This window comes from Merops nubicus, unplaced genomic scaffold (genome assembly GCF_000691845.1).
Source record: "Merops nubicus isolate BGI_N331 unplaced genomic scaffold, ASM69184v1 scaffold867, whole genome shotgun sequence".
Taxonomy (NCBI): Eukaryota; Metazoa; Chordata; class Aves; order Coraciiformes; family Meropidae; genus Merops; species Merops nubicus.
This window is the reverse complement of record NW_008618067.1, coordinates 126-20,235: the sequence shown is the minus strand read 5'-3', so window position 1 is coordinate 20,235 and position 20,110 is coordinate 126. Positions and strand designations below refer to the sequence as shown.

General features: G+C 38.3%; 1 protein-coding gene across 1 annotated transcript; it reads left to right on the top strand.

Annotated features, from left to right (window-relative positions):
• Positions 1-510: 510 nt before the first annotated feature.
• Positions 511-18,830, top strand: GPI (glucose-6-phosphate isomerase; the record flags this gene model as incomplete). The annotated part of the gene is made up of 17 exons (XM_008943296.1): positions 511-601; positions 1,532-1,600; positions 4,354-4,473; positions 6,550-6,633; positions 6,726-6,872; positions 8,614-8,685; positions 9,661-9,705; positions 10,511-10,564; positions 11,506-11,566; positions 13,213-13,256; positions 13,475-13,627; positions 13,981-14,110; positions 14,481-14,557; positions 15,971-16,099; positions 16,617-16,692; positions 16,771-16,837; positions 18,368-18,830. Coding segments are annotated over 17 exons (1,543 nt in total), but the record flags the coding sequence as incomplete, so codon positions are not given.
• Positions 18,831-20,110: the final 1,280 nt, after the last annotated feature.

Genomic DNA, 20,110 nt, shown 5'->3' with positions numbered 1-20,110 from the left:
CTGAGGGAGACTACTCCACACACAAATGGGGTTTAAAATTCTGCATAGTGGTTGACAGTGTTTCTGTAAACCAAGCTGTGTGGATTTTAAAGTCATGCTTATTCACATTTGCACGTGAAAGAATGACTACATTGTCAAAAGGACCTGTAGGAAGATGGTGTAACTTTCTAGCAGCAAAGAATGTGCTAAGCTTTTTACCTATGCTATATGAGAAAAATGCTAATTATAGCTAGAGAATGCCAATGGCTTGTTGAAAAAGGAACGTGATTGTCCAACCGCGTTAAATATACTTCATTGTATGTGGACTTTTTAACAAGCATAAAGTGGTCACTACAATTTACCTTGCTGAAAACCATTTCATGAAACTTATGGGGCAGACCAATCCTTCAGGTTGTCTTTTACTAACTTAGTATAATTAGAATCCCAATTATTTTGTCATCTATAGACGAGTTAGCATTGTCTTGTTAATCACTCTTCAGGAATGTGTGATTAAACAATCTGTTTTGACAGCTTGACCCTGAATAGTGATCATGGGGATATCTTACTGGATTATTCAAAGAACCTTGTTACAGAAGATGTGATGAAAATGCTGATGGAACTGGTAAGTCTTGCAAATGTTGTTTTAAGGAACCAAATATTTTTTTTAAAGTTAACTTTTACCTGTACTGCTTATTCTAGCATTATTTATATGAGTTTAGCTCTGAATTTTAGAGACCATCAAGTTAAAAGGCATCTGTGTACAAATCTTGCCACTGTTCAAAGTCTTGCATTGTGCTCTAGCCCCAAGGTACAAGGCTATTTTTTCAATGTGCAGATCTGTTTCTTGTGCTTATTGAAAATATTTTTGCCTGTGTAACAGACCAGCTGGCATATGGGACTGATACTGAGGTCTGCAGTAAAATAAGTGAGTTTCATATCAAGTTGTAAGAGAAGGTCCTATCTTCTATACCTGCAGTTGGAACAACACTTGATATGTCTTACAGTGTTGGTTTTGAGATTCCTTTGCAGTTGGTTGTATTTTAAGAAAGAAGCTTTTGTAATTTATTTCAATTTAGCATGGTGTCCATATTTACAACCCTTCCTTACTTATTGGTTCAGCCAAGGGCTTAGGCAGACCAGATAAGACACAGAATTTTGAAAAGGAAGGAACTAGCAAAAATAGCCATAGCAGAATTACTTTTGCTACTTCTCAGACTGGGCTTTTTAAAAGAAATTCTAACCTTGTGCAAAGAATCATTAATGAATCCTGTAGCCGTATGACAAGGTGAAACTAATTAAGATGGATTTATTGCATCTTGGTCATTCAACACGTGTCACTATGTAATCTTTTAAGGAAATAATCTGCGTAAAAATACTTGCATAAAAATAAGAGAATAAATTTTTAAGCTAGAATCTAGTGGTGCTTTTAATATAATAATTTTTGTTTCACTCTCATGTGGTAAATACTCACGGTCTTTAATGTAGCTGGACCTTTGTAGTGCATGTTGGTTTCCTACTATTTTTAAGAGGAATCTATTTTTACATTTCTCAGGCAAAGTCAAGGGGTGTGGAAAGTGCCAGAGAGCGCATGTTCAGTGGAGAGAAGATCAATTTCACTGAGGTAAGGCTATTTTTGTCCATAGTTCTTTTTCTGCAGTTGTGCCGAAAAAACTTACTCTAATTTCTACTCTGAACTAGTGAGTGGTAGCAATGTTTGCTGCACTACTTAAATGAGAAATTTTAACAGCTCTGACAGAAAGACAGAGGAAAACATTTGAATAAAGCTGTTCAATCCTCCCTTCAACACGTTGATTTTTTTTTTTATTTAAAATTTCAGTGATATATATTTTTTTTCTCATCCTCTCTTTTGTGGAGAGGAAGATGAGTTAATCTTCCAAAGGGCATGGAGCAGAGTATTGCATTCCAGGTATCCCTTACATGCTTTTGCCTAATGTCAGTGTTCATACAGCTTAGTAAAGTGCCTACAAAGTTTTAGTGAGGATTGTATAAGACTATCTGTTTTTGGGTTGTTGATGCTACCTATCTTTGGGTATGTCTAACAGTAGAGACTGTAAACAGTCTTGGGAAGTTGGCTACCTATTTCAGTAAGAGGGTAAGTATCTTCCTGTTTTTGTAGATCTAAAGGTTGTAATTATGGTTAAATTTTCACTAAAACATACAGGAAACCAACTGTACCTTTGTTGTGAAAGTAGAAATAGGATTGAAATGCAACACTACAGTGTGTTTTGTTAGTCTGCTAAAATAAATATTAAAGGCTATTTAGTATAGGTAAATTCACAGAAATCAGTATTTTTTTTGACTCTGTTATTGACTAATTTAGCTGTTGCACAAGGTGTTTGCTTAAGCAGAGTAACTCAGCAGTTGGACATCGTATTATTTGTGAGTGTTCCATGTTTGTAAAAATGCACAAACAGATGGAGCTTCCCTGGAGAAATGGTTCCCTTTCTTTCTCTGTTGATGCCCCTAACTCAGTTGTAATCCTAGCTAGTGAAAAAAGGAAGCAGGAAAAGAGGGCAAAAAGTCTTAAATCTACCTGGAGGATTTTTTCCTCAGATATTGCCTCACTAGCCTCATGTGACACAAATTATTATAGGGTTAGCCCATTTCTGGCCATATGTAATGGAGTTACTCTTCATTGTCTACATGACAGCAAACATTGCTTCTCTCTGAGAAGACTTCAGCTGCTATTTTTACAGGAATCACAACAGTATCAAACTCTAATGTCTTTGGCTTCTGGTGCTAGCCATTTGTTTTTCTACTGTCTTGATACAGCAACTTTATGTAGCAATTACCTGCATGATGAGTCTAGAAATATTATCGGGCTGTTTCTCATCTACAGTCAGAAATTGACTTGGAATTTGATTTGGTTTAATTTTGTTTATATGGAATACCAAAGCAAATTGGTTTTGATCTGGAATATGAGCCTCTGGACAATGTGGAACTGTCGTGATACCTTAAGAACAGGGTGCTGTCAAACACCATTGACTGAATAAACCTAAAGCAGTAAGACAGAAGAGAGCTGCTTAACAACAAGAAATTACTTGTCTGCTACTCTTGTCTGATTTAGAACATATTTTAGCTATTTGTCTTAAGTCTTTAAGACTTGTCTGTATGTGGTGCTGCAGGCATCGGCTACATGGTGTGTGCTTATGTGGAAGTTCTTCATAGTGCAGCCAAGCATGTCATTGCCAGGTGTTTGTCCCAGATGAGTTAAAACTTGCAGCTTGGTCCAGTGCAAAGTGCATCACAAGGTGACTCATACCTGACCACTCATTATGGGGACAGTCTTCATAGCCCACACAATGTTTAGAAAATACTTCTGTTGGACTGTAGACATAGTCAAATATGACTGCTTCTCCTGATCAAGACAAAACTTCCTTCAAGTGTGATAGTGAGCAGTATTTACCAAATACATGATTCCATGGTTGAGGGTTGCTAAAAAATTGCATCTGTTCACCCAAAATTTAAGTGGTTACATGTTAAGAATTGGTAACTAAAAGATTTTTTCTATTTGAAGTCAGTAACCATGAATGTGATTGTTTTTGAATTAGCATTTGGTATTTGAAACACAGCTTGGCAGTTCATTTTCTGTGTTGTTTTTTTCTCAGCACTTCTCACTGTAGTGAGGAACAGTGAGGTAGAGCAGACTAATTTTTTAATTTGCTCATTATTATTGACTAAAGCCTTCATTCTGGAATAAAACTGTTGAGAACCTGAATGGCTGTATCACAGGCCAGATTGCAGTGCTTTGTCTTGTGTATAACTTTGGAGAATTAATATAATGTGGTATATGCTAACAGATTTGGTTTTCTCCCATAACACAACTACCACCTACATATCTGCTGTGCTGGTCTTCAGGGAACATTTAATTGTGGGCAGTGGATAGAATAATGTGGCTATTGTACTTGTGTTCTGTCAAATATTTAAATACATACTTGTCTCTTCCTTTAATATCATTAATAGGGAAAAACTTCATCCTTGTATACCTGAAGTGTGCCAAAATAATTAAGATCACTGAGTACTAGTAGTGCTGAATTCTGAACCTCAATCATTAAATGCTTTTCAGGGGGTTTTGAGCTTTCTTGTCAAAGTAAACTAAGAAGCTATTTGTTTACTTTGCATATTACATGGTTTTGTAAGCACTCTGCACTGATGAATTTAAGTGAGAGAGCGATGTAGATAGCTGGTGATGAGTGTGTGTATATACACATACACACTACTGCTCTGCTAATTCCAGTTAATATCCAGGAATTTTAAGTCTTGAAGATGGTACCACCTTCTGAATGAGGCACCTGAGGCCCCTGGGTAGAATGTGGAGACGGCTTCACCGATTTTTTTGCCTTCTTGTTTCAGAACCGAGCTGTGCTTCATGTTGCTCTGAGAAATCGTTCTAACAAGCCAATACTTGTAGATGGGAAGGATGTTGTTCCAGAAGTAAACAAAGTGTTGGACAAAATGAAACACTTCTGCCAGGTATGAAGTACCACCATGGCTTATTTTTCATATATTTGTTCTATACCTAGCCAGGCTATTACATGTGTACTGTGAAGGGTACCAGTGTAGGCTGGTTCACAGGAATTTCTGTGCATTTGTTTGAGGTTTATGATAGTTCTGACTCAAGCCTGGAGATGGAGCTGGTTTTGGTGTGATTCGCTGAGCTCCCAGCTTACTTGCAATTTGATTATGCTCTGCTTAAACAGTTTCTTAAAGGTCTGGTTCTAGGTCAGATTCTCTTGATTCTATTGTTTGCAGCATGACAGGTTTGTTTTTTTTTTTTGTTCTATACCTAGCCAGGTTATTACATGTGTACTGTGAAGGTTACCAGTGTAGGCTGGCTCACAGGAATTTATGTGCATTTGTTTGAGGTTTATGATAGTTCTGACTCAAGCCTGGAGATGGAGCTGGTTTTGGTGTGATTCGCTGAGCTCCCAGCTTACTTGCAATTTGATTATGCTCTGCTTAAACAGTTTCTTAAAAGTCTGGTTCTAGGTCAGATTCTCTTGTTTGCAGCATGACAGTTGTTTTTTTTTTTTCTTCCATAGTTAAATACAGCAGTTAACCATTACCTTCAAATATAATACATTGGTCTTCAATTCTGTACATCTTTAAAATGTAGGCATTTGTCAGATCAGTTGAGGTCATGCTCTGAAGAACTTCACAGACCACTCTAACAAAGCCAAATTTGTGTGATAAAACTAATTGGTAAAAGCCCACCTAATGGTTTTAGTGCATTTTAAACATGGCCGAGGAGCTGGACCTGGTTGGTTCCTATTGGCAGTTTTAGGGAGGTGGTAGTGGCCAGTATCACTGCCAACTCATACTTGTTACCCTATACAAAATATCCAGTTCCTAATGGATAAATGCCCAAGCCACAATAATTGACATGAATTGGTCTGAATATAGTAGTTTCTTCAGATAAGATAAGGATTGAATGGCCACAGAAATTCAGTGGTCTGTTTTCCACTGTAGAGTTTTTAGCTGGTTAAGATTTTGGTAGTGTGAAACAAGAGCTTTCAGTGTTGCCACCCTCTTATAGCTAGATGGCTTCAATAATCAGAGCCTGTGAATATCACTTTTCATGCAGATGTATCTTCTCTACAAAACAAAAGTAATGTTAAGCAGTTTCTTTGGAAAGATTAACAAAGATGCTTGTTTCAGTTAGCTCACTTAGTAGATGGTATTTTAAAACTGTGGCAACATCTGCAGGCTACAGGAGTAGTGTATGCTAAAAATGGATTTTTTCTGTTTGGAAAAACAAAGCTTTCATGTAAAAATCTGTAGGGAAGGAGAGCAAGGATCACCATAACCAGGTGATTTGAAAAAAAAAGTCTTTAGGATTGGGGAATGTATGTAGAAGTGTGCATGACACTAGAAAGATTCCATTTGTGATTGGAACTTTTAATCCATAGGTGGTACATGATGGACAGAATTCAGTGTTTTGATATTACTTAATCATGGTACTTCTGTTTGTGAGAACACCCAGTAACTTAAACCAGCAAGAATAGGGCAGAAACTGGTACTATATGCTGTCAAGGTGAAGCCCAGAAAAAAACCTTAATACAAAACATGCATGCAATAGAAGAGATTTTTAAATGTTTCATTTGCCAATAAATTTATCTCAATGAAATTATTCATATATTGTTTTCCATTTTAATTAGCAAAGTTGGTTCGAATTAAAGACACTTAAAGAATCCCTCCAGGTTCAAATATTTATCATAAATAGTTTACTGCCCAAGGTTTTTTCATTTTTAGCTTGATTTCTCATGCTTTTGTCAATACTGTTGTGAATTTTATAGCTGTCCACACAGAGTTTGATCTTACAGTGTGTTTTTAAATGTGCATTAGGCTTCTATCACTTAATGAAGTGCTATCTTAGACATAATCTAATGTCTAAGAAGGTAGCTTTAGCATAGGCTTTAAAGTCTAGAGGCTTGAAAGTAGTCTTCAGATACTTTTCTAAAACAATGCCTGAAAACACAGTCTATTTCCAGTGTTAGAATCACTAACTTTAAGTATAAAATAGTCATTGCAATATTTTTTTTGTCACAGAGAGTCCGTAGTGGTGAATGGAAGGGCTACACTGGAAAGGCCATCACTGATGTGGTCAACATTGGGATTGGTGGCTCTGACTTGGTAAGCTTCTGACTTCTACACATCTTCCACCTCTTTTTGTGTGCGTACATGCTTGCAATGATAAAAAAAATCTACTTGTTGCTTCCATCCAGGGCCCTCTGATGGTAACTGAAGCCCTGAAACCATATTCCAAGGGAGGCCCTCGTGTTTGGTTTGTATCCAACATTGATGGTACTCATATAGCCAAAACCCTGGCTGAGCTTAAACCAGACACTACGCTCTTCATTATTGCATCAAAGGTATGTTTAATACAAGTACTAGGGTGTGACTATCCTGACTGTAAAGGATTTGGTCAGAATAGACATCTGTCCACAGGAAGATCTACATCAGGGACTTGTAGTGTATCCCATTTCTAAACAGGCATGTTGTGATTTGTTCTAAACCTGTAGTACAAGCTTGTGTTGATGCTACTCAAATACTTAGGGATGTAGACAAGTACTGAAAACTATGTAACCTACACAAGCAAGATACATAAGTAACTTCCTGTTGTCTAGGTTGTATTTCTCAGTTGGCACAAGCTTTATTCACAGAAGTTGATTTTACTGTACTTCTCTGTGGATGGAATCCTATTCAGCTATTTTTTTGAAATTGAAGATCTTGGCATCTCATTCCTTACTTTCAGGTCACTTTTTGTCTTTGGTTATTGGTACAGTGTTACTTGTTAACAGTGTTCTGGTTTTTTTGCATTAATGAACTGCATGTAGTTTGGGAATCCTCATTCTGTTCTAGGGTGGTAAGAAAATACCTTCACCTAAACTTAAATGCCAAGTTCCTTGAGTGCTATAAATACTAAGCTTCCTTACTTACAAAGAGGTAAAGATAGTCTGCAGGTAGTTTATAAGATGACATTTATTCCTGAATATAGTCTTAATAGCTGCCTTTAAGTCCTGCCTTGCTAATAACTTACTCTGTAAATGTGCTAGCTGCCATCTTCCTTTGAGGAATGCTTCTGCTTTAGCAGAGGAAACCAATGAAGACAAACTCCATAGTTGGGTAACTTGGGTTGCCTCCATTTGTAAAGCACAGTAGAACTTTTTTGCTGTTGAAGACAATCTGCAACAAATGAACGTGTGTGTATTGCTGGCCATGCTCTTTGGTGGTGCTCATTATCTTACCTTGGCGATACTGCAGCTGAGAAACAACTTATGGAATAATAAGGAAACTCCACAAAGTAATACTGATGGTCATTTTGGTTAATTAAGTTCAAGGATTGCGGTTCAAAGGCTTAGAAGACAGCGAAATTAAAAGAGTAACACTTAATTTCTGTTTGACAGGCTGTAGTTAGATAATTGGATATATTTGAAAGAAGATGAGTGGCTTTTTTTTTTTTTTCAATAACAGGCCTGTTTCATAATGAAGTGTTTCTGGATCAGATGAGAGTGGGTTGAATCTAGTGTTCCCCCTTAAAGCTAAATTTTGATGGCTGAGTAAATCAGAATGGTTGTAGATACTTGCAAAACTGCATGACTGAACTTCTGTACACACTTCATAAAGCAGAAAAAGGTTTTCCTCTAATCAGCAAAACAAAACTATGGCAAGAGTCTTAGCAGAAATGAGTGTTCCTACGTGAAAAAGTAGACATTGAAAAAACAAGAGGATAAACCTTGTTTTAAGCTAGATTATCGTGTTTTGATACTCAATTAGTTCCTTTTTAGTTGAATGGAAAAGCTTCATATTAAGTGAAAGACTAAAATAGAAAATCTTAAGTTTTGCATAACAGTTTTGGGGAGAGAAGGTAGGAATTGGAGAATGATTATGCCAATTCCAGATCTGTACCAGTTTTAAACTAAATAAGTAAATCTAGCAACACTAGTCTACTGGATTGATAAACTTGCTGTTTGCTGAAATCTGGCAGCAACTGTCTGTTACAAACATCTAGACTCACTCTGATTACCTGGAACATAGGTTGTTTTAGCAGCTTGAACTTGTTTCAACTTTATGTATAGTGTTTAATGTGCTTCATTGTTTTCTAATGTGCAGACTTTCACCACCCAAGAAACTATTACCAATGCAGAAACGGCCAAAGAGTGGTTCTTACATGCTGCTAATGATGTAAGTCTAATGTTTAGGTTATGTAACAATGCAACAGCTTTTCATTGTGTTTCCTCTCTGGTCATCCTGTCTGCTTTGGAGCAGAGCCAATAGCTGCCTGAACAGTCTGTATAGCTCAGCAAATGGAGCATTTCAGTGCTTCATGGTTAGTAACAGGCTATTAGGTCTGATAAGACCACTAGTTTTTATTATAGACAGTTGTCATGCATTGTTCCCCCAAATCCTGCCTGTTAAGTAATAGTGTAGTGTTTGCCTTGGAGCCAGCTAATAATTTGGTGGACCACTGACAGGAAATCCAAAAATATGGTGTCTGTGTGGCTTTACCTTCCAGTTCTTGGTGAATCTTTAAAAACTAGAAATGAAGTGTGGTTGAAATGATGTGCTGACATTTCTGTGGCAGATGGCTGTGTTATGAATAGAAACCTTGTATTTGGCTCATTCTCCTATTTCTAACCTCTAAGATGGTGTTTAACCTGTTCCAGTCAGAATAGCTGTACTTAGTTTGAAAGCTGGGCTTTGAAATTCCTTCTTACAGTACTGTTGTAGACAACTCAGCTTTGTTTACCATAACACTTAATGAAAGACCCAAGTCTACCCTGGAGCTTGAGGTCTGTCAGTAATTCCAATTGCCATGATCTTTGACCCTAGTTGGAAAGGTAGCACTTGTACAGCAAACTCCATCTGCTCTGAAGTGGTGCTAGTGATGTTCCAAACTGGTAACATACTTGAACTGTGCTGCCCCTAAGTAGTGACTGCTTACAGAGGGCTTCATGAGAATATTATCAAAATGTTATCTTCAGGCAGGCATGCTGCCAAATCCCACACTGAATGTGAATAAGATGATTGCAAGTTGATGATGCAAAAATAACAAATTATAATGAATGGTATTTTGTTTAAATGTAAGTGGTAGCAGTTCACACCAGAAATCAAAATAATTAGCATTCTGGATCTAATCATCTGTTTATTTTTTTTAAGCCTTCAGCTGTGGCCAAGCATTTTGTTGCCTTGTCTACCAATGGTGTAAGTATAATAAATCTATTTTATTTGCTATATTTACCTTTAAGATGGCCTCATTTTAAAATCCAGTAAGGAAGCCTATTTTTTTAAGACACTATTCTTTGAATACCAGTAGTTAGCCTTCCTCTTGAAAGGAAGCATAGGTTTTTTTTCTGAAAATTACTGCAGTGCTTCTGGTGTATGAAGAAACCTTCATTACAGGTATGTGCTTTATTTGCAAAGCTTTAAATCTGAAATCAGCCTCTCTTACACTTAAAATGGCTGTGCTGTTATTGTTACCTGTAATTGCTTAAGTGAGTGTGAACAGAGTTATGTAAACAAATGTTACTCCTGTAGCCTCCTGGAGTGCTGAAGTGGTGCAGGTAGCTGGTGTGAATAATCTGTAGGTGTGATGAGGATAATGCGCCCTGATGTGGCGCCTTGTGCGGAAGTGTGAAGTGGGGAGATCAACAGCAATTAAAAGAAGACTGCAATAGTTGAGGCTGTCAGATACTGTGGTGTGAAGTTCCTCTCTTCCATTTTGGTTCTGTTAAATGTAAACTAGATATCAGTCCACCTTCTAACTGTATTGCCACTTGGATTGATCAGGAAATGTGTGTATGCCATGGGTTTTATTCGAGACTACTGAATAGTGATTGCTGGAAATGAGAGTACACTTTTTTTATGATGGATGCTATGTATTTTTTAAAAGAAAAGATGATGTACCTATTAAATATATAATTTTCCAAACTTGTGTTTCTTAGCTAGACAAAGCTTTTTAAGAATGTTGGTTTTACTTACAGTGCTTTTACATGTTTTTTTATTCTAGCCTAAAGTTAAAGACTTTGGAATTGACACAGAGAACATGTTTGAGTTTTGGGATGTAAGTAAATGTCTAATGTTGTGTGGTAGATGTTAATTGTTAGCATTTTCTGAAGCAAGCTGGATTATTCTAACTATATGTCAGGAAACTGCCAAAACACCTAAATTATAATAGTTGTAGTCTCTGTACTGAAACATCTGAAAACTCATAACTAAAGGCAAATTGAGAACATGTCTGGCAAGCAAGAGTCTTGTCTTGGCCATTCCATTAAAATCTTGCAGTTAAACATCTGAAGAGGAGCCTTCTGTTTTCTTGGCTGTCTATTCAGCTGTTGGGTAACAGGAGATACAAGTCTTAACTTATTCCTCTATGTAAGTAGTTATTATAAGCAGTGACATTTGACTGTTGAGGTCTCCTGTATATAAGCTAGGCCTGTAAAGGTCAAACATCAGAAACAGGAGTCTAATTTGGTATTTTGTAACAGATGCATATTTTAAGTATACTGCCCTTAGTCTTGGCCTTTAATCAGAAACGAGTTGGTTTATGTCTCATTGACTCTGTGCCTGACAAACTAGATTTTAAAGCTGCTGTTCAGAAATTACCTAGAGCATTACCTTTCCCTGGATAGTGACAGAGTCTTGCTGGAGCAGACTTTACCTATAGAGGAGTGATATTAGGAAAGCAGTTCATACAAGCTTCAAATTTAGCATTTGGAAGTGAACTGGACTAATGCAGGAATCTGCTTCAACAGATGTTATTTAAATGGGACAAGCAGGACAACTTCAAAGTCTCAAAAAATTCATAATTAAGGATTTATTAAAGGGCTACTCTAAGGTGCAGATTTCCTTGACCATAACATATAAAGTGTAGTTAATAATCACCAGAAAGAATAGTGATTTTGCTGAAAATAGTCTAAACACATGCTGCTGTTTCCTAATAGTTTGAATAAGTTGGAATATAAAAGCCTTGCACTTCTGTCTAAACCAATCTCTTGTTTCCAGTGGGTTGGTGGCCGCTACTCTCTGTGGTCTGCTATTGGTCTCTCCATTGCCCTGCATATTGGTACGTGTTCCTGTGATGTAACTATGCCAAGAATCAGTCCATTGCCTTCAGGAATGTAATTGTAGAATGCATTAACAGTAGTGGATTGTGGGTCAGATTTGGGACAGATATCACTTTGTCCAGCCTGGTCTGAGTGTTGAGTGCTTATGCTGAAGAACAATCTCTAATGCAACAGAGATGCTGAGATTTTAGTACTCAAAATGCAGTTTCAGAAATGACACATACTTGGGCATAAATAGCCAAACTGTATCTCTGTAGTCACTTGTATAGCCAAAAGTGCCTGATTTAGGTAAAACCATGTCAGTGTTGAAAATCAGGCCTTGCTACTGACATTCCTAAACTATTTAAGAATTAAGTTATTTCGTTTCTGTGACTGTATACTTTGAACATCAAAATCACATCTCCACTTCTGTATTTTGAGCTCCATTTAACATTAACTATCTCTTTCTCACATTACTTCCTATTGTCCCCAGTACCTGATCTAGGCCTGATAATAGAGGAATGCTGCTGCTCTCTCCAGCTGACTGTGCAGCAAACAGACCCTCTAAATTGATCTCCATGTTCTTATTGTATTGTTAGAAAATTGGCATTTCTGATGCATTCTCAAATGCAGGGAGTACACAGTTGATATGAAATTGCTCTAAGAACTGTTTCCTGATGAGCAGGCTGATCAGCAGCATTGCATTTGTTTCCTCATTGCCTCTTTCAGATAAAGTCTAAAACCATAATGTAATTAATTTTTCTAAATAAAAGCTAGAATTCCCTTAGACTGAGTTTAGAACAAAAGCATTGGTTCTGTTGGTTTTGGAATGATAACGAGCAGTTGTCATGTGTAGAAAAACCTACATGAACAGCAAAACAAACTTCAGCCAGGAACTTTACTCTTCTGGCTGGAAGAAATTGTTCATCTCTGCTGTCAGACAGATCTGGTGCTGACCTCTGACACACCAGTCTCTTTGCACTTCTTGGTTTTACCTCCATCTCCCAAGGTTGTCTTCAGACCATAGAGCTCCTGCTTTGATTGCCAAACACTTCACCTTCATTTTTCCACATAAGAATTGGGCTTTCTGGCTTTGCAGGAAAGAATGGTGTTAAACTAATCATTAGTGAAAATGGTGGTTTAAATAACCCAATTTTAGAGCAAAGAAATCAGGTAAATTAAGGGACGGAACAGTGGAACTTAGTTTTGAGACTTTGGCTTGTGTCTTGAGTCTGGTTCTCCTCACACCAATGTGGAAATCCCTGCTGTACTGGCCTTGCCCTGTTTTTTTATGGATGTTTCTACCACCATGGCTGTGAAGTGACTAGGTGTCCAAACTTGCTGAAAACTATGTAGCCTTTAATAGAGAGCATCATTTTAATGCTTTTCATTTAGGTTGCTCATTCTACCTGAATGGAGATTTTAAGCAAAGGCTTTTGAAGTATGTTTCATGAAGTTGGACTTGCTCTGAAGTTCAGGCTTTAATCCTAAATAAATATATCTGGCTTAGGGGATGGAAATTTCAGGAGAAATCAAAGTGCAACTTAACTCAGTTAGGAGCTGGTAGCTTCACTGCATGCAAGCAATCTCAACTGTTTTACAGTTTTACCTACAAGACAAATCAAACTTGAGTTGTCATAGTAAATTGACTTTTTTCTGTTGTTAGGTTTTGACAACTTTGAGAACCTGCTTGCAGGAGCCCACTGGATGGTGAGTGTGGGATGCCTCTTCCAGATATGCTTCTCTTAATGCTTGTTAGTAAGGTCGCTGCAGGTGGGGTGGTTTCCAAAGTTCAGCTTCCTGTCTCGATACCTGTAAAAGGACTGTGCTGGAGATGCCCTCCCTGCATCAGAACAACAAAACCAGTTCCAGATTTGTGCGGGATGACAGTTGCTTTATTAAAAGTGTATTTTCCCTTTGTCATGCAGGATAATCACTTCCGTACTGCCCCTCTGGAGAAGAACATGCCTGTCCTGTTGGCCATGCTGGGAGTCTGGTACATAAACTGCTATGGCTGTGAAACCCACGCCCTTCTGCCCTATGACCAGTACATGCACCGCTTCGCTGCCTACTTCCAGCAGGTGAGGCTCGGGCAGACTGTAGGTTTTAAGAATCAAGTTGGTAGGTGTGCTTCTGGTCAGGTTCTAGAACCTGAATGCATATTTCTAGGTTAAAATTACAGTCCCTTAAATTCATGTCATCAAGGGCTAAGGAACCTGGTGCCAATATGGATAACAGTTTATTTGCTCAGTTAATTTCAAGCTTTTTTTTCCTACACCTCCATTATCTTGATGTCTATAAATTATGCAGCTGTATCCCTGATACCTATGAAATATCTATAGACAAGCAGCACTCACAGCTGAAGTATGTATAGAAACCTGTACTGATACTGTGGTTCTGCGAGAAAGGTGATTCTGCCCTTCCCTTCTTCTAGGGTGATATGGAATCTAATGGCAAATACATTACCAAGAAAGGCTCTCGGGTGGACTACAACACTGGCCCTATTGTATGGGGAGAGCCTGGCACCAATGGGCAGCATGCTTTTTACCAGCTCATTCATCAAGGTAAACTGAAACTATTCAATACCTCCTGGAGTTCTGAATGGCTGCAAAGCTTCAAGAGTCTGCAGAATTGACACTGATTTAGAGGATGGATTCTTATCTAACCTAGCATCATATTGCCATGGTGTTCTTGAGTGGCTTTTGAAGGCTACAAGGTGCAGGTTTTAACTCTACCATAAGGAGTGTCAACAAGCTGAAACTTCAGAGCTTTATTGTTACTTCTCCTGGCTGTTAATGAAAAAAGCTTTTTTAAAAAAACCACAACTTTTTTATGAAAAAGCTTTTAAAAGTGACTGAGTCTTCCAGTAACTCTGAAGATGGGGTGTGAATTTAAGATTTTCCTGTTGCAGGGTTAACATAGCTTTTCTTATAGGAACTCGCATGATTCCCTGTGACTTTCTGATCCCAGTCCAGACCCAGCATCCAGTCAGAAATGGTTTGCATCACAAGGTAACAAGTTCTTTGTCAGGGCACTCATATTTTCTTGCAGCTGAAGGCACTGAAGCTTATTCAGTGTTGTAGTGTGCAGGATTTCTAAATGTCCTTTTAAAACTATACACACAGGCTCTGAAGACTCACAACAGGTTTGAAAATAACTAATTTATAGTTACAGATTATATGCATTATATTAATACAGTGGTATTTTTGTTCTTTAAGAAATTGCAGCTGCAGTTCCTGAGGCAGATAATGGTTTGGCCTGTTGGTCTGCTGAGTCTGGAAAGTGTTGAGCAATTGAGAAAACATTCCTTGTAGGAATTGTAGGGAGTGTAATAGTTTTAGAACAGGAAGAAGCAAATTCTCAGAGCTATTGAAAACTTCCTCAGTTGTTGCTGCAAGTCTTAAACCAGGACAATTTTCTGAGTATAGTAGCATAGTTAGGGTGATAGCCTTCTACATGTAGATGTTTACTAACCAGTCCAGTGTTTTTAGTTTAATGTATCATGCAGCTAAGGATTTTCAGTGAATCATGTCTAACACTTTTTTTTAATTCTGAAGGTGGAAACCTGTCCAGGGCTACTACATATTTCAGAAAAAAAACTCTATGAAGATTTTCAGTGAATCATGTCTAACACTTTTTTTAATTCTGAAGGTGGAAACCTGTCCAGGGCTACTATTTCATATTTCAGAAAAAAAATTCTATGAAGTTTTCTTCACTATCAAATCTTGTTATTTCAGATTACAAGTCCTATTTAAATTGCATAGAAGTAATTTTTTGTCAAGTAACACCAAGTACAGGTGAAAGTTTTGGAATGTGACTTTACAAAAGGAGGAGGTAAAAGGTTTCATTTGGCTATAGCTATAATAATTTATCTTCAGTGTAACAGGACAAAACCACACACGAATCTACAATCTAACATTAGGCAGGGAATAGGAAACTAAGAACAACTCCTAATGGGTGGGGACTGGTATATGGTATGCTGTGGGGGATTTCCCTCCATATAGAGTAAGTACATCTTAGTTGGTTACCTCTGACTAATCTTTGCACCTTGCTTTCTGTGCATATAGTAGACCATGAGGTAAAAGTATAGATTCTACCAGGTGGAAGGGCTATGTGAAATCCTAGCTTCTCTCTTCTCACAGGGAGGCTTGTCAGGTTCAGCTGGGGCAGAATTCTGCAAAACAGTCCTGTCTGTCTTTGGGTACATGCACTCTTAAAATACTAATCAAGTCTCTTGACACTCTAACGTAAAAGATAATAGCAGCTATTATGCAGCTTAAACTACTGCACATTTTACTGCTGTAGTGTTACAAGCAGTTGAGTCCTCACTCTAGACGGGGTCAAGGTCTAGATTCAAGCACTAGGTATTGCTACTCCAGGTAAGGAAACAGTAGTTTGAGTGGATGTTTATTTCTGCTTGCTAGATACTTTTGGCCAACTTCCTTGCTCAGACTGAGGCCTTGATGAAAGGAAAGACTGCTGATGAAGCTCGTAAGGAACTTCAAGCAGCAGGACTGAGTGGAGATGCTCTGGAGAAGCTCCTTCCCCATAAGGTAACCAGGCTTTGGTGCTTGATAGCTTTCCTGTAGGTGGAGGCTGTGGTGCTGAGGCGTTCTGCAGCCCGCTGGAGTTTGTTAGTGGGGCAGTGCCCTCCGGTGGCCTTAGAGTGCTAGTGTCCTGAGCGTGAAGGCTGTGGTAAAGCTTGTACCTTGGCAGGTCATGTGGAGCAGCCTGTGAATGGCACTCTTGCTAAAGTGTGCTGATCTGGAAGCCTTTTGAGACATTTCAGAAAAGATGGGCCATCTCATCACTGCCTTTGGGATAGCGACCTGCGTTTTGCTTCCTGGAGCCCATAGTAGCTAGTAATGCTGCTTGGAGATAATGTTTTTGTCATTATAATATTCATAATAAAACAGGAAAAGGATACAATTAGCCTTTAAAGCTGTCAGGATTTTGTATTTGGTGCTAAGACAAGTAGTCCAGTGTGAGCTATAAGGAAAATATAAACTGCAGTTTTCTGATAGGAGTTTTGCAACATACTAGGTAACAGTGTAACTCTTGTTTTGAAAGGTCTTTGAGGGAAATCGACCAACCAATTCCATTGTGTTTACAAAACTCAACCCCTTCACTCTGGGAGCCATCATTGGTAAGTAAATTTCTCATCTGCGAATGCTTATTAAGGCTTTCTGGTGAAGTTTATTGATAAATCTTTTTCTGCTTGTAGCCATGTATGAGCACAAGATATTTGTTCAAGGAACTGTCTGGGATATTAACAGTTATGACCAGTGGGGGTAAGTCTCCTTGATCTGTTTCTTGTATATTTATTGACTGTGGTATGCCTTAATATGTCATGACTTAAGACAATGGAAAAAAGTGTTATACTTGGTGGTAATGATCATAGGACAGTTTGAAATGAAAACAGATTTTCTGGGGATAAGTAGCCATGTATTGTCCAGCCATGCATAATGACTTTGTAGACACCACTTCACCAAAGGTCCTTCACTAAGTTTGTCCATAGTATTTTTTAATCAAAAGAGGCAGTGGTAAATTAGTAAAAGTTGTTAAGCAGGCTAAGTTAGAAAGGGAAAATTATTTCCTTTACAGAAGGGGCAGGGGAAGAATTATTTAACTCTAGAAAAGTTTAGTGGGCACTTTTCATGGCATCTGTTAATCAAGATACTGAACACCTCTTAATTTTCCTCTACTGGAGATACATGAAAACACCTGCCAAGAACATTCTTGTATAGTAGCCCTAGGTTTAATGAACCTGTGACTAAGGTTCATGGAAGAGCTCCACATGGAGACCAGCAGCTTTGAGGAGTTTGTCACTGTCACTTAAAAATGGAAGATTTAATCAGGAGCTAATCAGATTCTTTTTAATCTGTAGTAGTAACTATACAAAATAATGTACAAAGACTTAGGCAGAAGAGAGATTGGGAAGACAAGAAGATTTTTTCAGGTGAAATCTACCTATGCTGTGAGGAATTATTTAGAAGAACAAGTTTATTCTACAGGCCTAGAATAGCAGTTTCCAGTAAGCAAGCTCTCTTCTTGAAGTCCAAAGGGTAGGTTTTTGTACGTGTTGCCTTAGAGCTATGCCACCACAGCAAGTTATTTAAAATTTTGTAGTAGAAACTGAACATGGAAGACTAATAAAAGCTAATGTCTGAAATAAACTCTGAAATCAGGAGTGAGATGGGAGTAAGTACAGCTTTAACCACAACACCTCAAAATCTAGAATGGCATCCAAAGCTATGGAAGGTGAGGATGTGGTAGAAGCAGCCTAGTTTCTTGCAGCTGCTGGAATATGCAGACAGGTTCTTGCCCTGTGTGGCTGTAACCCCTGCACAGCACACTGCCTGCTGTGACTACAGCTGGGGAAGGCTTCCAGGCCTGCAACTCAGCTCTTGCTTGTTGTCTCAGTGCTACAAACCAATACTCTGATGTCCTGTGCAACAGTGAACAGTGGCAAGCTGAACACATTCTGCATTGGGGCAGACTGTATGACACCAATGACTACTGAAGGAGGAAAAACTCTAATTTCTACAACAGAACTTTTTCTTTAGACATGCTGTAATCTGAGAGGTGTCTGTTTGGCTAAGCAGCTGTGAGAATGCCAGTTGTTCATGAGTGGCACTGACTTGAATAATATGGACTTTGTCAGGAATTTGTGAAGGGAAAAACATTCATTGTAGTGTTCACTGTCCGGTCACTTCTTACTGGCACTTATTTTTAACATCAATGGCTGAGAATAAATACTGTAAGTTGTTAGCACTAATGTTGTGTTTTTTTTCTTTCTTCCCCTGCTTTTATAAATGCAGAGTTGAGCTTGGAAAACAACTTGCCAAGAAAATTGAGCCTGAACTGGAGTCAGATGCTCCAGTGACATCCCATGATAGCTCAACAAATGGGCTCATCAATTTCATCAAAAAACACAGAGCCTGAAAGATTTGGCGGACATCGACAATCTAACCACCAAATACCCAAATCTGTTGTAGTTGTGCTTTTTTAGCCACTTCCAATGAAAACAGCACTTTACAGATGTAGCTTCACTTGTTGCAGTTAATCTTGTTGCGTCAAGTGTTACAAAGGAAAATAGTTTTGTGAAACCCAGAGATTGTATAGTTGCTTTCTATTTTTGTGGCTGTTAATCTGTAAAGTGCAGCTGTTATGTTCCTCAGTTGTTATCCTGCAACTTCCTTACAGATGATCACATACTGATGTTAGAAAATAAAAGGTATGATGGATGAGTAAAACTTCTTCCCCCTGTATCTTTAAAGTGCAGAACTAGTGACATTTGCCTCATTGTGTAAAGGTCCTCTGAAGCCAAGTAAACTAACTTCTCTGTTTTTTGGACTGGTTTTGCTGTAAAATGAAAACTAGAATATGTTCAGAGAATCAAATCTACAGCTGTAGATTTTTTAGATTGTGTACTTTGGTGCATTTGAGCAAGGTAAAGATTTTTCTCCCAATGCTGCTGTGGAAAGAGAAGCTTACTGGTGTTTGGTGAAAGACCTCCTGATTTCTCCATAAGCTATGGAAGTCCTATGTGGCCAGCTATCCAAAAAGGAAGAAAGTTCCTGGAAGAACAGTGATATTTTATTTTTTTCCAAACAGTTTCCAAGAGTTTGAAGCAAAATCTTGATATTGCTTGCAGAAGAAATGTATTTTTAGTATCCCCCAGAGGCAGTTTGTCTTATTAAATCAGAATCACTTTTCTAACAAAAAAATAACAACTCAACTGTTTTGTAAACAAGTTGCTTGTATGCTCTCTCCCTCATTCTCTATCACTGTTAACTTTTCTCTGCTAGCAGACTGGCATGTTCTCACTGTTGTTCTGTAACACCTTTAATAAAGGTAAGACACAAGCATTGAAAGCAAAAATAAGATGTTAACTGTGATTCCCATACCCTGAACTCTTCATAACTGCTACCATGGTTATGAAGTTGGAGCTTGTATTGCTTAATGCACATCTTTGCTGCACAGATTTATGGGTGGGATCAGAATTTTGGTCTTGGTGATGTGGCACCCTTGCAGCCCCATAGTGCTTGGCAACCCAGCTGCATGGACATGAGCTGTCAACTCAGACTGGAGTGCTTAGGTGCCTTGGCTTTGAGCTTTATAAAGCAATTTCTCCACATGAAACATGGTCAAAAGAAAACCCACTAGAGGGAGGTGTATTTTCATAGGCAGTTTTAAACTTTCCATCCACCTTTGTAGAATTGGGTGCTAGAGCACAGCTTCGTATCTTTATAGAGGTAGGTGTAAAGTGAGACGTATCGTGGTTTGAAGGGTTAAGCCTATTGTTTTGCTCTCCCTTTTGTCTGTTTCTCTCTTGGAAAATAGACCCCTGCAACTTCTCTTGGAGAAGAGGAAGCCATGTGTATTCTCTAACTTTGGTTATTCTCTGGCCTTAGTATTACACTGTTTCCAGAACCCACAGAGGGTTTACTGATGTGAAATACTGAATGTGAATGTTACAACACATCAGGTGTCCTTGCTACCACCCTTCGAATCCACCTGCCAAGCAGCGCGACCCGGGCGAGATCTCGCCGCTGTTCCTG